This window comes from Scyliorhinus torazame, chromosome 5, assembly GCF_047496885.1.
Source record: "Scyliorhinus torazame isolate Kashiwa2021f chromosome 5, sScyTor2.1, whole genome shotgun sequence".
Lineage (NCBI taxonomy): Eukaryota > Metazoa > Chordata > Chondrichthyes > Carcharhiniformes > Scyliorhinidae > Scyliorhinus > Scyliorhinus torazame.
The window spans coordinates 126,785,280-126,801,697 of NC_092711.1; the positions used below are offsets into that span (position 1 = coordinate 126,785,280).

The window sequence follows — 16,418 nt, forward strand, 5'->3', positions numbered from 1 at the left end:
AGGAATGTTCCCTTCCAGTCGGGGAACACTTCAGCAGTCAAGAGCATTCAGCCTCTGATCTCCGGGTAAGCGTTCTCCAAGGCGGCCTTCAGGACCCGCGACAACGCAGAATCGCCGAGCAGAAACTTATAGCCAAGTTCCGCACACATGAGTGCGGCCTCAACCGGGACCTGGGATTCATGTCGCATTACATTCATCCCCCACCATCTGGCCTGCAAAATCCTACCAACTGTCCTGGCTTGACACAATTCACACCTCTTTAACCTGGGGTTACCCCATCTCTGGATCTGTAAAGATTTAATCACCTGCTAATGCTCGCATTCCAAGCATTGTCTGGCATCTTTGAATCTGTCTATACATATATATATGTTTCTGGAACATACCTCTTCATTCACCTGAGGAAGGAGCAGCGCTCCGAAAGCTAGTGACATCGAAACAAACCTGTTGGACTTTAACCTGGTGTTGTAAGACTTCTTACGATACTACAACTGTTATGGGGAATCAAACACACAGCACCAGTCTGGTACAGACCTTGTTCATAAAACTGAGACCTGATCATCTGAAGCCCAGCCCAGTCTAACAGTGGTTTGGCTTTAACAGGTCCATTGGGTATGGCCTCTGACAAGTACATGGGAGTTTTTCATGCTGAAACATCCCAGTCAAGTGATAATTCTGAAGATTCAGGATATCAATGCCTTTTCTTTGTAATTCCACAATTCACCCACTCTGAACACACCAGAATCCTCCCTTGGCCCTTTGTTACTAAAGTCACTGCAGTAGAATCATAGAATTTACAGTGCAGAAGGAGGCCATTCGGCCCATCGAGTCTGCACCGGCTCTTTGAAAGAGCACCCTACCCAAGACCATACCTCCACCCTATCCCCATATCCCAGTAACCCCACCCAACACAAAGGGCAATTTTGGACACTAAGGGCAATTTAGCATGGCCAATCCACCTAACCTGCACATCTTTGGATTGTGGGAGGAAACCCGAGCACACACACGGAGAACGTGCAGACTCCGCACAGACAGAGAAGCCGGGAATCGAACCTGGGACCCTGGAGCTGTGAAGCAATTGTGCTAACCACCATGCCACCGTGCTGCCCACAAACATGGAATCCCCGTAGTCAGACGCGTTAGCCATTGCGCCACTGGCACAGAGCAGAGCATGGGGCTTTTGCTATTTCCCGTTGATGAAGACCAGTTACGAGATTGAGGTATTATTCAGAAACAGACTAAACTCAAAGCACGAGATGTTTTTACCCGGTTTTGAACAGGAGACCTTTCGCATGTAAAGCGAATGTGATAGCCACTACTCTACAGTAGGTGGGGTCTGTAGACATATTCAATTAAACTCTATCAGGTTCTGACACTGCTAGCCGATATGATGAGCCAAATGGTTGCCCTCTGTGCATTATCATTCAAAATACAATGAATATTCAGTATCATGGACAAAGAGAGAAATTAGTGACTCTGCAATTGAACCCAGCCAGAGTTAGCACCGTCAGGGTAGAGAGAGAAAAGCTTTAAAACCTCTACATGGGTATACAGGAGAACTCTGACAAATGTAACATAGATCATCAAATTCATAATCATTTATGATTTTTGAAAATTAGTTTAGGACAAATGACAAAATTGTTCATTTGTACCAGTTGTTTGAGGTTTCAATTGTGCTGATATTACCCAACATCCATTGCGGCTGTGAATGTGTCCGATTCACTCCACAGGAGCCCAGCGCGCATGCGCAGTGTTTTTGGAGCATGCGCACTGTCATCCTGCTCGAAGATCTGCGAGTGCTGAAGGGGCTGTTTCCGCGGGTGAGCGGCGGTGGGACGGAGGGAGGAATGGAGCCGGGAACCGGGGGAAGGGGAGGGAGCGGAGGGTTCAGAAACACCCGGGCAAGGCCCTCAGCAGAAAGAGACCCTGCAGGCCCCGCGATTGCAGCTGCGGGGCCTTTATCCAGTCCAGGCCCAGTTTCATCGTCGTCATCTTCGTTCAGCGGGGAATGGGGCGCATGCGCGGCCATCTCGGTGCCGTGACGGAAAGTAGGAGGAGCTTCAGGGTTCTGGTGACCAGGAGAGAAAATGTTTGACTCATTGATTGAATGGTCCGGGAGAACGGGCGCCCTCTTTTCGGGGGGGGGGGGGGGGGGGGGAATGCTGCAAAGCGCATGTGCGTCCATCCCAATAACAGAAGAATAAGATTATCATAATTATTGGCATTAAGAGGCCACTCGGACATTCGTGGCTCATTTGAACACTGTCTTAACTCCATTTTATTTCAGACAATGAATCTCCCTCACCTTTTACTCCCCTGCCAGTAAAAATGGTGTATAACACAGCCTTGAATAAATTCAATGGGCACGCCTCCACTGCTCACTGGGTAGAGAATTCCACCGGCTACTGGCCCTCTGAGAGAAGCAATTTCTCCTCATCTCTGTCTTAGACACTAATTTTTAAACTTTCCTTGCAGTTGCAGATTCTCGGTTGAGGAGAAACATCCTTTCAGCACCTGTCAAGCACCCTCGGAATACTTCCTGCTGCTGTAAGATTACCTCTCATTTATCTAAAACACAATCAGTATCTGCACACCCTGTCCAACTTTTCCTCATAAAACAAACCCCTTCATGCCAGGAATCAGCTGAGTGAACCTTGTCTGAACTGCTTCCAATGTAAGTATCCCATCTTCAGTAATCCTAGGCCAGGAAATGGGGAGAGAGTTTTATGAATTTATATCCTGGGCTTTGGAAACTCTGTTTACAGGGAGATAGATGGGGAGGATTTACACACAGTAATCTGAGATAAAGAAAAAATGTTAGTCTCTGACCACAATTGACACATGACTCTTGTAATCTTATTTTACAGGGAGTTAGAAGATTTGAAGACTGATCTTTCTCTGATTCCAGTGCTTCTGATATATTTCCAGCTGCAGACTCCATAGGAGGTTTTACATTTGAAAACAGTGAAATTGTTCCAGAGTTGAGTATTATTGAGCATTCATCTATAATTTAGAGTTTTTAGTGTTGTGCTTTGTTATCTGTGCTCTGGTTTCAGGGCTCTGGGGCAGGTCTCCTTTACTGTGGATTTGAATTCCTGTTCACCCATTGCTCTGTTTCAGCTCTTCCCTCCCTCATCGCCTCTCTGCCATTGTTTAACTTCTGCCTCTAATAGGGTATTTATTTTAATCATGTTTGGTATTTTACTGTTATTTCTTCCAATGTGTCTGAATGAAGTTTTCACTGCTGCCCATCCCTTGGCTGTGTGCTGCTGATTTACCATCTTTATCTTCCCATGGTCAGGAATTGTTTTTCCTGCATTAGAGATCATTTCTCTTCTGTCAGCAGCTGATATTAACCATCAAATTCTGCTCCATATTTATTCCCTGTAATTGAAGATTTGAGATTACTATCAGACCAGCCATGAGCTTATTAAATGGTGGAGCAGACTTGATGGGCTGAATGACCGTCTCCTCCTATTTCTTGGGATATCACGATATCTCAGTAAAGATCAGGAAATGCTGAATGTCGATCTGTTGATCACCATGAATTAGCACCTTCAGGCGAATAGGGAGGGTGTATATGGAGTGAGAATGGATGGACCAAGAGAGAGAGTGTGTGTCTGTACAGATGCGTGCATGGAAATGTACAGCTTTTGGGAAACTAGGGAGGAAAGCATGTTCCACAGCAACTAGAATTGTCTGTTCTGAATTTCTGAGCTGTACTGACAGTGATGACATTTGTAAACTCCTTTAACAGGATACTCAAAGGGGAGGATTTGCAGCAAGAAATCTCAAACCAAACTTCACATCAAGATCTGACAGAGTCACTCGATTCATTAGCACGGGGGAAACCATCGGCCATACCATCAGTGTGACTGGAAAAGCACCGAGACACACCATGGGGAAACCATGGAAATGTGGGGTTTCTGGGAAGGAATTCATTTTCCCGTCTGCACTGGAAACTCATCGACGTACTCACACCAGGGAGAGACTGTTCATTTGCTCTCAGTGTGGGAAGGGATTTACTGCTTCATCCAACCTGCTGACACACCAGCGAGTTCGCACCGGGGAGACGCCATTCACCTGCTCAGTGTGTAGGGAAGGATTCGTAGATTCATCCAGACGGCTGACACACCAGCGAGTTCACGCTGAGGAGAAGCCATTCACCTCAATGTGTGGGAAGGGATTTAGTAATTCATCCAACCTGCTCACACACCAGCGAGTTCAAACTGAGGAGAAGCCATTCACCTGCTCAGTGTTTGAGAAGGGATTTACTGCTTCATCCAATCTGCTGACACACCAACGAGTTCACACCGCAGAGAAGCAATTCACCTGCAAAGTGTGCAGGAAGAGATTTATTAATTCATCCAACTTGGTAACACACCAGCGAATTCACACTGGGGAGAAGCCGTTTACCTGCTCTGTGTGTTGGAAGGGATTTATTAATTCATCCAACTTGGTAACACACCAGCGACTTCACACTGGGGAGAGACCATTCACCTGCTCTGTGTGTCGGAAGGGATTTGTTAATTCATCCAACTTGCAGACACACCAGCGACTTCACACTGGGGAGCGACCATTCACCTGCTCTGTGTGTGGGAAGGGATTTGTTAATTCATCCAACCTGCTGAGACACCAGCGAGTTCACAGTAAGGAGAAGCCGTTTACCTGCTCCGTGTGTGGGAAAGGATTCAGCAGTACATCCTACCTGCAGAAACACCAGCGAGTTCACAAGTAATTACAGGGGTTGGATTCTGCTGATTTTTGCTGCTCTTGATCACATCCAGGACTGAACCATGGTCATTCTGACAGTGGGTGAAGTGGGAGGTCAGAAGGTTTCTCTGTGGGCTAGCCAGTCTTCCAATGTTCACTCCAGTGGGCTGATACTCTTTGAGCGAGAGCACATTTCCACTGAAATGATCCAAAGAAGCAGATGTAATACATTAATTTTATCCTGGATAGTACATAGGAACATAAGAATTAGCAGAAGTACACAATTCGGCCCTTCGAGCCTGCTCTACTATTCAATCAGATTGCGGCTGATCTTTTCCTGGTCTCAAATCCACCTTCCCATCTGTTGCCCATATCCTTTAATCCATTTTAAAAATCAGAAATATATCTATCTCCTTCAAACCATTTAATGACTGAAATTCCACTGCACTCTGGGGCAGTGAGTTCCACAAATTCACCCAGATCCCTCTGTCTGACGCAGCTTGAATCTGCTTTCCATTTAGATAATTGTCCTTTCCAATTTTACAGCCTTAATGGATAACCCCACACTCATCTACATTAAACTCCATCTGCCACATTTTGGCCCAATCTCCGAGACTATAATCCATCTGTAAAATCTCCAGGACCAAACTACTTAAGGAAGTGGTTTTGGAAACAGGAGATTCATTGGTGGTCATTTTCCAAACTTCTTTGGACTCTGGAATTGTTCCTACAGATTGGAGGGTAGCGAATGTAATCCCGCTATTCAAAAAGGGAGGTAGAGAGAAAAAGGGAACTATAGACCAGTGAGCCTGACGTCAGTAGTAGGGAAGTTGCTGGGGTTCATTATCAAGGATTTCATAGCACAGCATTTGGAAAGCAGTGGTGTAATCGGACAAAATCAGCATGAATTTACAAAATGAAAATCATGTTTGACAAATCTACTAGAATTCTGTTGAAGATGTGACTACTAGAGTTGACGATGGAGAACCGGTGGATGTGGTTTATTTAGACTTTCAGAAGGATTCCAACAAGGTCTCTCAGAGCCGATTACTATATAAAATTCAGGTGCAAGGGGGCGGCATGGTGGCAGAGTGGTTAGCACTGCTGCCTCATGGCGCCGAAGACCCAGGTTTGATCGCAGGGGAAGCAGATTGTTCGATGAGTGGATGCAAATTGAGAGAAGTGGATATTCAGCGAGACCTTGGTGTCCTCGTGCATCAGTCACTGAAAGTAAGTGTGCAGGTACAGCAGGCAGTAAAGAAGGCAAATGGTATGTTGGCCTTCATAGCGAGAGGATTTGAGTACAGGAATAGAGATGTTTTACTGCAATTGTACAGGGCATTGGTGAGGCCACACCTGGAGTATTGTGTGCAGATTTGGTGTCCTCATCTGAGGAAGGATGTTCTTGCTGTGGAGGGAGTGCAGCAAAGGTTTACCAGGCTGATTCCTGGGATGGCAGGACTAAGTCAGTTCGGATTATATTCATTGGAGTTCAGAAGAGTGAGAGGAGATTTCATAGAAACGTAGAAAACTCGAACAGGATTAGACAGGGTAGATTCAAAAAGAATGTTCCTGATGATGGGGGCGTCCACAATTAGGGGGTCATAGTTTGAGGATAAAGGATAAACCTTTTAGGACTGAGATGAGGAGAAATTTCTTCTCCCAGAGAAGGGTGAATCATTGTAACTCACTACCACAGAAAATATGGCCAAAATTGTGTGATTTCAAGGAATTGGATATAGTTCTTGGGGCTTGCACTTCGTTAGGAGGAATCAAAAGGCAGATTATTGTCGAAATGGAGAGACTGCAAGTGAGTGAAGGACAGAGGGATCGAGGTGTTCTCGTGGATGAATCACAAAAAGCTAGCAGGCAGGTCCAGGAAGTCGTTCAGACACCCGGTAGAGTTGGTGGTAGAGGGAGACTCGCGTGGAGGCTCGTCCTTCGGAAATCGACTTGTAAAAGCACAACCACCTTTCGGAAAAATTTTTAAAAACTGACTACTATGGGGCCATGGTAGCGCAATGGTTAGCACAGATGCTTCACAGCGCCAGGGTCCCAAGTTCGATTCCCGGCTTGGGTCACTGTCTGTGCGAAGTCTGCACATTCTTCCCATGTCTGCGTGGGTTTCCTCCGGGTGCTCCGGTTTCCTCCCACGGTCCAAAGATGTGCAGGTTAGGTGGATTGGCCATGATAAATTGCCCTTGTGTCTTAAAAAAAGGTTAGGTGGGGTGACTGGATTGCGGGGATAGAGTGGAGGTGTGGGTTTAGGTAGAGTGCTCTTTTCAAGAGCCGATGCAGACTCAATTGGCTGAATGGCCTCCTGCACTGTAAATTCTATGATACTTGACAGACAAATACACAAACTTCAAGATAATGCCGAGAAAGGAGAAGAATAGAAAAGAAGCGGGCCGCACTTACTCCTGGGATTCCGAGGCTTCGCAGCACTCGGCGGGCTACAAGCTGGCGGGGGCGAGTCCTCCTTCTCCAACGCAGAACACACTGCTTACAGCCGATGACATCAGCCGTGTTGTAGCGGCTGAATTAGGAAAACCCCGTCAGGGTTTGGCAGAAGACCTGAAGAGGTCAGTGGATGAATCTCTTGCTCATATGTCCGTGAAAATCGAAAATATGGGCAAAATTCTAGAAGCACCTGGGCCCCAGTTTAAAAATATTGCGTTGTATCTGTAAAATCTCAGACACTTTCGACCAGTGTATTAGTCAAAGGTTTTACCCAAATGTCTTTATTGTCGAGGCAAACAATATAAAATCAAACCAACTTTATTTAACAATATTTACCCTTAAATTAACCCAATAACATTTATTAAAGATTTCCAAGATTGGTTATACTACCCGTAAATATGACTCCGGTTGAGCCGTGGGTTTGATTCTCTTGAGTCTTTCAGGTCCGTCGTTGTGAAGTTGGGACTCGCTGGCTGCTTCCTTTTGCCTCTGATCAGACGTCTCGATTGTCTCTGCGTGGAGTCTTCGCCGCTGGTGTGTTTTGGGACATCTATCTTTGTCCCCCTCTCTCCCCACATTTCTAGAAACATCTCTGGCTTCCGGCCAATGAGATCTCGAGAGGGGGACCCAACACCCAATGGGTTTCTTGATGTCTGGGTGATAGGACACCGGGGCCCGCCCCAAGTGTCCATCTCCAGTGGTGCTGCTGTATAGAACCTGTTGCCACAAGCTAACGGCAGGAACTCTGGGTGCCCGAGAGTCTGGCTCGGTCTGGGCTACCCAAAACAAATCGGTGTGCATTAAAGGATCAATGATATCCTGATGTTTATTGACAGGGCAGCTCCAGACATGTTCTGGCAGTTTGTCTGTGGGTCGTGTATTTGACTTTGGCCAAGTCCAAATTCCCATCAGCCTGCCACAATCACAGCGATCGGATTTCTTCATTTGAAACCAGTCTATCATCAGTGGTGGAAATTAATAACAGTCTGAGGGCTAAGTTGAATGACTTAGAAAATCGTTCATGGAGGCAAAAGACACGATCGTGGTTGTGACTGAGGGGACGGCAGGCAACCCCTTCAGGGAATATTTCACCAACATGATTTCCAAAATGGTGGGTGAACATGTGGTCCCCCCCCCTGTAGAAGCCAGGTATTTCGAATACAACTAGTATAGGTAAAAGATAGCTGTTTAAGTATAAATATTGAGCCCCCGTTTTAAATACCCATTTATACAGCATAGTTCACTTTTACTGAGGTCCGTTGTTCTGGCAAATGCATATTTTCAGAGTTAGTATGACATTAAAACAGCACAGTTGCAAGATAATTTGACACTGCTTGTGCTAATTGTCAAGGAGAGGGACTGAATACCACAGCAACATGAAGGCACCATTGTTCAGAATGCAGATAACAGCTGGGTCAGAAAAGCTAATGTTGCACATTGAAGATGGACGGCTTGCCATCAAATCAAATGTGTTTGAGTCTAACCCAAACCAATTAGGATTATATTGGGGTGTGATTAGATGACTTAAGACAGATATGAAAGTGTATAACTGAAAAGTCTCCGCCCGCCATTTTTGTGTTGTCTTTGGGGTGTAGTGTCTTTGTGTTGTGTTGTCTTTCTGTTAGTTTAGTGTTTTTTGCCTTTGATTCTAGTCTCCATTTTAGAGATGTCTTTTGGGGGTTCTGTCAGTCTACCAGTCTGTGTCAGTGATGTTAGTCCACTTTTGACTTTGAGTTTAGCTGAAGATTAGCTTTCTCTCTCTCTTCATGTTTCATTGCCAGACTTTGACCGTTTAAAAGTTACTTTCGAGCTGTCTGCCTAAGCAAGGAAAGATAATGTCTGTAATTCTCTGAAAGCTTCGAATTGTCTACGAATTGCCTTTTAAATGACTTTCAAATTGTAATCAAGCGACTACAAATAAAATAATTCTTTTTGGCACCTGAGGAGTTTATACTGCAAATTTCTGCTGAGTTCCAGTATTCGCAAAGTGTTACTGATAACCGAATAGCAGAGATAATATAAATTCCTTCAACTATACACAGTCGAATAATACAAGGAATCGAACAACTTGGCATAGTCCAGAAATATTACAAATCTTACAACTTGTCGTATTACGCCAGGACTTTGATTCATCAACTAAGCTTCCCCCAAACTTGGCGTAGTTCGACAGGTTAAGATCCCATAAATTAAAGATTTTTACATTTTGGCGTAGTCAGGCAGAAGGGGGGAGTACTGAACGACCTTCGGAGGCCCAGGTGACGACGGAAAGCTTCGAAGATAATCGGAGGAGGTCCGGAACCTTCGGGAAGCTTCGGAGATAATCGGAGGAGGCCCAGAAGACAGCCGGAACCCACGGCTAGACTAGGGTAAGAAATATCTTTTTCACCCATTAAAAGTCTTAAAGCCGCATCAATCAGTACTTCGACCCTTGAAAAGAACATTTTTTATAGACTGTGTTAAATAAATCAAGTGCCAGCCGTTCAGACTAACATAGATGTGACTGGAAGATTAGTCACTGCAGTAACTAAAATAAAACGGCAGTCAGCGATCAAGAAAAGTTATGGCTGATCCAAATCAAAGTGTAAACTCAGAGCCTTTAGCAGGCAGAAAATTACTCCCCACTACATCCAAGGGGGGGGGGGGGGCTGGAATACCAGATGTTTCTGTTGAAGATATGTTGGGGGATTTTCGATCTTTCATTCGTAGACAATTTGGACTGTCTGAAGTTGCTACAAAAATTGAAACAAAATATGATATCCCCAAAGGACAGTGGTCCCTTGATAATATCAAGAAGGCATGGGGTAAGACCACACGGTTAAACGGTGGAAGACGTATGAAATGGTCTTTTGCAGTAATCGCACAGCTCCAAAAACATCAAGAGACAATTGCAAAAACTAAATTTGATCATGAGTATAGGTCCACTAAAGACCAACTAATTGCAGTTGTTGAAGAATTGCGAGATGCAAAATCCAAACTTGAGCATTATGATGAAATTAAATCAGAATTGCAAAATAAAACCTCTGAACTCCAGCAGTTATCTTTTCAAATAAGAGAATTCCAAAATCAAGTTTTTAAAGTGGAGTCAGAATTCCAAAATCAAGTTTTTGAAGTGGAGTCAAAATACCAACAGTTGCAATTAAATACTGAGCGAAGTGATGATGAGCATAGGTCCACTAAAAACCAACTAATTGCAGTTGTTGAAGAATTGCAAGATGCAAAATCCAAACTTGAATATTATGATGAAATTAAAACAGATTTGCAAGTTGCAAAATCCAAACTTGAGCATTATGATGAAATTAAAACAGAATTGCGAGATGCAAAATCCAAACTTGAGACAGATTTGCAATTAACAGAATTCCAAAATCAAGTCTTTGAAGTGGAGTTGAAATACCGACAATTGCAATTAAAAACTGAGTGAATTGAACTTGAAAATTGCAAGTTAATGAAAGAAAGATGTGTTTTAGAAAGAGATATAAACAACGTAACTGAACACTGCAATTCTTTGACAAACAGGCTTTCTGTGCAAAAAATTGAACAAACTCAGAAAGCAGCCCAAGCACCCCACCTAGTGGCACAATCGGCAATTGCACAGCCGAGATCAATTGTTAAAAATAAATCATTTTCTCTGTTGGATGAATCAGACGAAGATAGTGTTCCTACAATACAAAATACTAAAGTAATTCGACTAGCCCCTTTAAAACGCAAACGGGTTAGAGTTGGAAGCAAAAAAATAGAAGAAGATGGTGAAACTATCACTAGAAACATATTTGACCACCAATAGGTTCATGAACAAATTGATCCTTCTAAAATTGACGAATGGTCCAAAGGTCTTCCACACCCTAAAAAGGGTGGTATGACCACATGGGATGGAATTCACAGATTACAAGCCAATTACAGTCTCCACCCATTTGATGGAGTACAAATTCTGACTATCATGCTAGGTACTCGTGTAATTTCAACCCTTAGAAATGAAGTAGAAGTTGCCCTTGGAGACGATTTGCAAAATTTAGAAGCTGGTTGGCTAGCAGTCAAGAGTTGGCTATTAAAATTTCGCCCCCCAAAGACCAATTGGTCTAAGATCACATCTTGCATTCAAAAAAATTATGAAGATATTCAGGATTTTGAGGAAAATTTTTAACATACTTGGATGGAATATTCAGGGATGACACTCGACCAGGAAAATGACACATGGGATGCAAGCACTTTAAGTCCATTAAAAACGGCTTTTATAGCCGGTGTTAAACCTGAAGTTTCTGTTGCCTTGAATTTGGTTTTACCAACTTGGGCCACAGCTGGCACATACCGAGACATAGTTGACCGATGCATTCAGATAGATCGTGGTTTGCACAATCAGGCAACTTTTAACACTGCAGCTGCTCAAATGCAGCCTATTGCTCAAATCCAGCCCATGTTACCTGCTGCTCCAGCGGCAGCTGTTGCAGCACCTGCAGGAATATCAGCAGTAACTACAATTTCACCACCAGCGCCAGGGCAAACATGTACCCTTGCTCCATTAAAATCGCGTAAGAAAATACCACAATGTCTTTTCTGTGGTAGAGTAGGACACTGGATGGCAAAATGCTATCAAAAACAACGGATGGATTCAAGAGATGATAATGAAGTAAACAATGTTCACTACAATACATCTCCACCTCGTGGACAACCATGTAACACGTACCAACAAGACACACCCAGTATGGCTTCTGGTCAGCAACACTGGCTAAGCAACTACAACCATGGTTTGCTTTTACAGTTAATCAACAACAGTATCATAATAGCCCAACTGTTTACCACATGGCTTTACAGAATCATCTCAGGCAACTGCCTGTTCGGCCTTCCACCATTATCCAATATGAAGATGATGTTCTGATAACCTCCATCAATAAAGATGATCATGACAAAGACTTACAGGTGGTCTTGAACCACCTCAGTACTAATAGTCACAAAGCTAGCTTTCACAAAGCACAAATTGCCCAGAAAGAAGATGTTTACTTGGGACAGAAAATTTCCAAACGAGAAAGGGAACTTACTCAGAACAGAATGGCTGCCATCAAAGCAGCTAAAGAAACCTCAATGTATCGCTTAAAAAGTTGCCAAGAACTGTCAACTTAAGAAAACTGTCATTATTCTGAACGTTGCTTTATTAATTTAAAGAAATTAACATATCTTGTTAGCTGTGTGTCCTTTAACAGAATCAACAAATTCATCTACAGAAAATCAAGATACAGCACAAGATTGGTTCAGTTACATATTTAATAAGTTATTGTATTTGATATTTTAAAATAAATGTTTGGAATTAGCCTGGAAATTAAAACTTCAAACAGTGTGGAAGCTGGTTTTTAAAAAAAAAACCCAACTCAAATCTATATTCCAAAAGAACAGATTGTTCAAAGACATTTGATAACGGGAATTTGGCAGCAATCCAACTTTTACTCCCAGTCCATTTGAGTGACAAAAAAAAAGTTTAAAGATGCGAATGGCATCATTCCAAGCTATACGCCTCTTTTTTTGTCTCTGTAAGAAAATTAACCCTTTCAACAAGCTTTTGTATATAATCCAGAGGATGTCAATTTTGATTATCATTTTACCATTTATTACTAGATCATATGTTCAACTTTTATTGTATAATCATTTTATTTGTATACATGAAGTTATTATTAATTGTTTATTGCTGAATTATGTAATCATGATATCAATTTTCAATCAGTATATCAATGTTAAGATCTGTAAAATGATTAACCGTAGTATTACAAAATCGAATGGCGCTTGACTATATGCTAGCTGAAAAAGGTGGCACCTGCGCCCTGATTGGTGCAGAGTGTTGCACTTTCATTCCCGATAACTCTAAAGAAGTTAAAGATTTGGCATTACATATCCAAAAAGAAATCAAAAAACTGGATCCACCCCAATTTATCTCTCTCTGGGATAAGATTTGTGGGTGGTTTGGACACACTGGAATGTCCACAATAAGAATAATCCTATTCTCCTGTGTAGCTGTATTCATCATTTACATAACATACCAATGTGATCAAATTTGATTAATTTATTAATTATAATAATTATTTTGAAATGCCTGTTGCAATGTTAAGTGTCCATTCTATTGTTTAAAACTGTAATGACAATATGAATGAGTTATTCTTTGCGCTTTTACCTATCCTATCGCAATAATGATGTATTTAATCTTTTCTGATATATCTTACTTAATTTTTCGATTTATCAAAGGGCCGACTGTAGAAGCCAGGTATTTCGAATACAAATCGAAATCCTCGCCAACATTGAGGGCATTTAAAAGTTTATTGGATAAACATATGGATGATAATGGCATAGTGTAGGTTAGATGGCTTTTGTTTCGGTGCAACATCGTGGGCCGAAGGGCCTGTACTGCGCTGTATTGTTCTATGTTCTAACTAGCATAGGTAAAAGATAGCTGTTTAAGCATAAATATTGAGCCCCAGTTTTAAATACCCATTTATACAGCATAGTTCACTTTTACTGAGGTCCGTTGTTCTGGCAAATGCATATTTTCAGAGTCAGTGTGACATTAAAACAGCACAGTTGCAAGATAATTTGACACTGCTTGTGCTAATTGTCAAGGACAGGGACTGAATACCACAGCAACATGAAGGCACCATTGTTCAGAATGCAGATAACAGCTGGGTCAGAAAAGCTAATGTTGCACATTGAAGATGGACGGATTGCCATCAAATCAAATGTGTTTGAGTCTAACCCAAACCAATTAGGATTATATTGGGGTGTGATTAGATGACTTAAGACAGATATGAAAGTGTATAACTGAAAAGTCTCCGCCCGCCATTTTAGTGTTGTCTTTGGGGTGCAGTGTCTTTGTGTTGTGTTGTCTTTCTGTTAGTTTAGTCAGTTTTGTCCTTAATAGTCTCCATTTTAGAGATGTCTGTGTCAGTGATGTTCGTCCACTTTTGACTTTGAGTTTGAGTTTAGCTGAAGATTAGCTTTCTCTCTTCATGTTTCATTGCCAGACTTTGACCTTTTAAAAGTTACTTTCGAGCTGTCTGCCTAAGCAAAGAAAGATAATGTCTGTAATTCTCTGAAAGCTTCGAATTGTCTACGAATTGCCTTTTAAATGACTTTCAAATTGTAATCAAGCGACTACAAATAAAAATTATTTTTGGCACCTGAGAAGTTTTAACTGAAATTTCTGCTGAGTCCCAGTATTCGCAAAGTGCTACTGATAACCGAATAGCAGAGATTATATAAATTCCTTCAACTTTACACAGTCGAATAATACAAGGAATCGAACAACTTGGCATAGTCCAGAAATATTACAAATCTTACAACTTGTCATATTGCGCTAGGACTTTGATTCATCAACTAAGCTTCCCCCAAACTTGGCGTAGTTCAACAGGTTAAGATCCCATAAATTAAAGATTCTTACACTCCCCCCCCCCCCCCCCCCCCCCCCCAGAGCTAGATCGTGCACATCGCTCATTGCGACTGAGACCTCATGCTGGGGAACCCCCGTGTGCGGTTATTGTTCGGTTCAATTTTAAGGAGCAACAATGGCACAGTGGTTAGCAATGGGACTACAGTGCTGAGGACCCGAATCTGGGTCCTGGGTCACTGTCCGTGTGGAGTTTGCACATTCTCCTCGTGTTTACGTGGGTTTCACCCCCACAACCCAAAGATGTGCAGGTTAGGTGGATTAGCCACACTAAATTGCCCCTTAATTGGAAAAAAATAATTGGGTACTCTAAATTTATATTTTAAAAAAGGAGGAACAGGAGGACAGTACGATGGCGCAGTGGTTAGCACTGCTGCCTCACGGCACCAAGGTTCCAGGTTCAATCCTGGCTCTGGGTCACTGTCCGTGTGGAGTTTGCACATTCTCCCCGTGCTCACGTGGGTTTCACCCCCACAACCCAAAGATGTGCAGGATAGGTGGATTGGCCACGCTAAATTGCCCCTTAAATGGAAAAAAATGAATTGGGTACTCTTTTTTTCATTTAAAAAAGAGAGAGGAGGAACAGGTCCTTTGCTGGGCCAGGGAGCACTGGGAAGGCCTCTCCGTTCGGTTATAGCAGGACTTAAGTGCGGACCTGGCAAAGAAAACGACACATTTAACGGGGTGAAAGCCGTTTTATATAAAAAGGTTCTCCAGTTTGGCTTGATCTATCCAACCCGCATCTCTGTTTATGTCAGGGACAAGGATCAATTCTTCAACTCTCCTGAAGAGGCAAATGAATTTGTTCAGAAACTCAATTTGAACTCTGATTCTCCTTCTTAGTGAGATATTATGCGTTAGGATGTTCTTGTTTGTCTGTATATATTAGAGTTACTCTGTTTTGAGGTTCAGAAGTTTCACATTGTATAAAATTTAGGGCATGAAGTTCTTGTTGGGTTTTACATGTGTTGTACTTTTTCTTCTTTGCACTCTGGTTGCATTGTGAATTATATCAGTGTGAGAGTTTTTCTTTGAGTCTGGTTGAGTGGAGAGCCTCCCAGCTCAGGATGAGGTTAGCTGACGGTATAGACAAAAGTGTGCGTGCTGCAGCTCCTCGTCCCAAACACCGTGTTCATCTTAAAGGTCGAAACTCGGGTGTCGCATTTCTACAGGAAACCCATATGTGTGTGAAGGACCAGATGAGGCTTCGCAGAAATTGGATGGGACAAGTCTTTCATTCAGGCTTTTAACGGTCGGGCTAGAAGCACGACAATACTAATCCATAAATAGGACAATTTACCCCCTCTCGGATTATGGACAATCCCAATGGTCACTATATTATTGTCTGTGGTTCACTGGAAAACACTCCGGTTATTTTAGTAAACATTTATGCTCCCAACTGGGACAATCCGAATTTTGGAAACTCTTTGGTGAACCTCCTCCCTGACTTATATTCACATCGGATGACTAGGTGACCTGAACTGTGGCTTGGACCCGAAATTGGACCGTTCCATGTTTGAATCTCTGACCCCATCTGGGATGTCCAGGGCACTGCCCTCATTTATGGGATGGATTGGTGGGTGGGGGGGGTCCGTAGCCTTTTCTGCATCCAAACAGGAAAGAATTTTCCTTTTTTTCTCATGTTCACCGTGCCTATTCCCGAATTGTTGTTTTTATTGTTAAGTCCCTCCTCCCTTCAGTGGTGACAGCCGAATACTCGGCGATTGCCATCTCTGATCATGCCCCTCATTTTGTTGATTTTCGTTTTGATTTTGCTCCTTCCAAACACCCACCTTGGAGACGAGACGCCACTTTGAAGTCTGATGATAAA

General features: G+C 42.8%; 1 protein-coding gene across 1 annotated transcript; it reads left to right on the forward strand.

Annotated features, from left to right (window-relative positions):
* Positions 1-1,763: 1,763 nt before the first annotated feature.
* LOC140421845 (uncharacterized) lies at positions 1,764-14,328 on the forward strand. The gene is made up of 4 exons (XM_072506827.1): positions 1,764-1,817; positions 2,473-2,544; positions 2,926-2,976; positions 3,753-14,328. Exon 4 carries the CDS (start codon positions 3,896-3,898, stop codon positions 4,733-4,735), a length of 840 nt encoding a protein of 279 aa, XP_072362928.1. The 5' UTR covers positions 1,764-1,817; positions 2,473-2,544; positions 2,926-2,976; positions 3,753-3,895; the 3' UTR covers positions 4,736-14,328.
* The last annotated feature ends 2,090 nt before the right edge of the window (positions 14,329-16,418 follow it).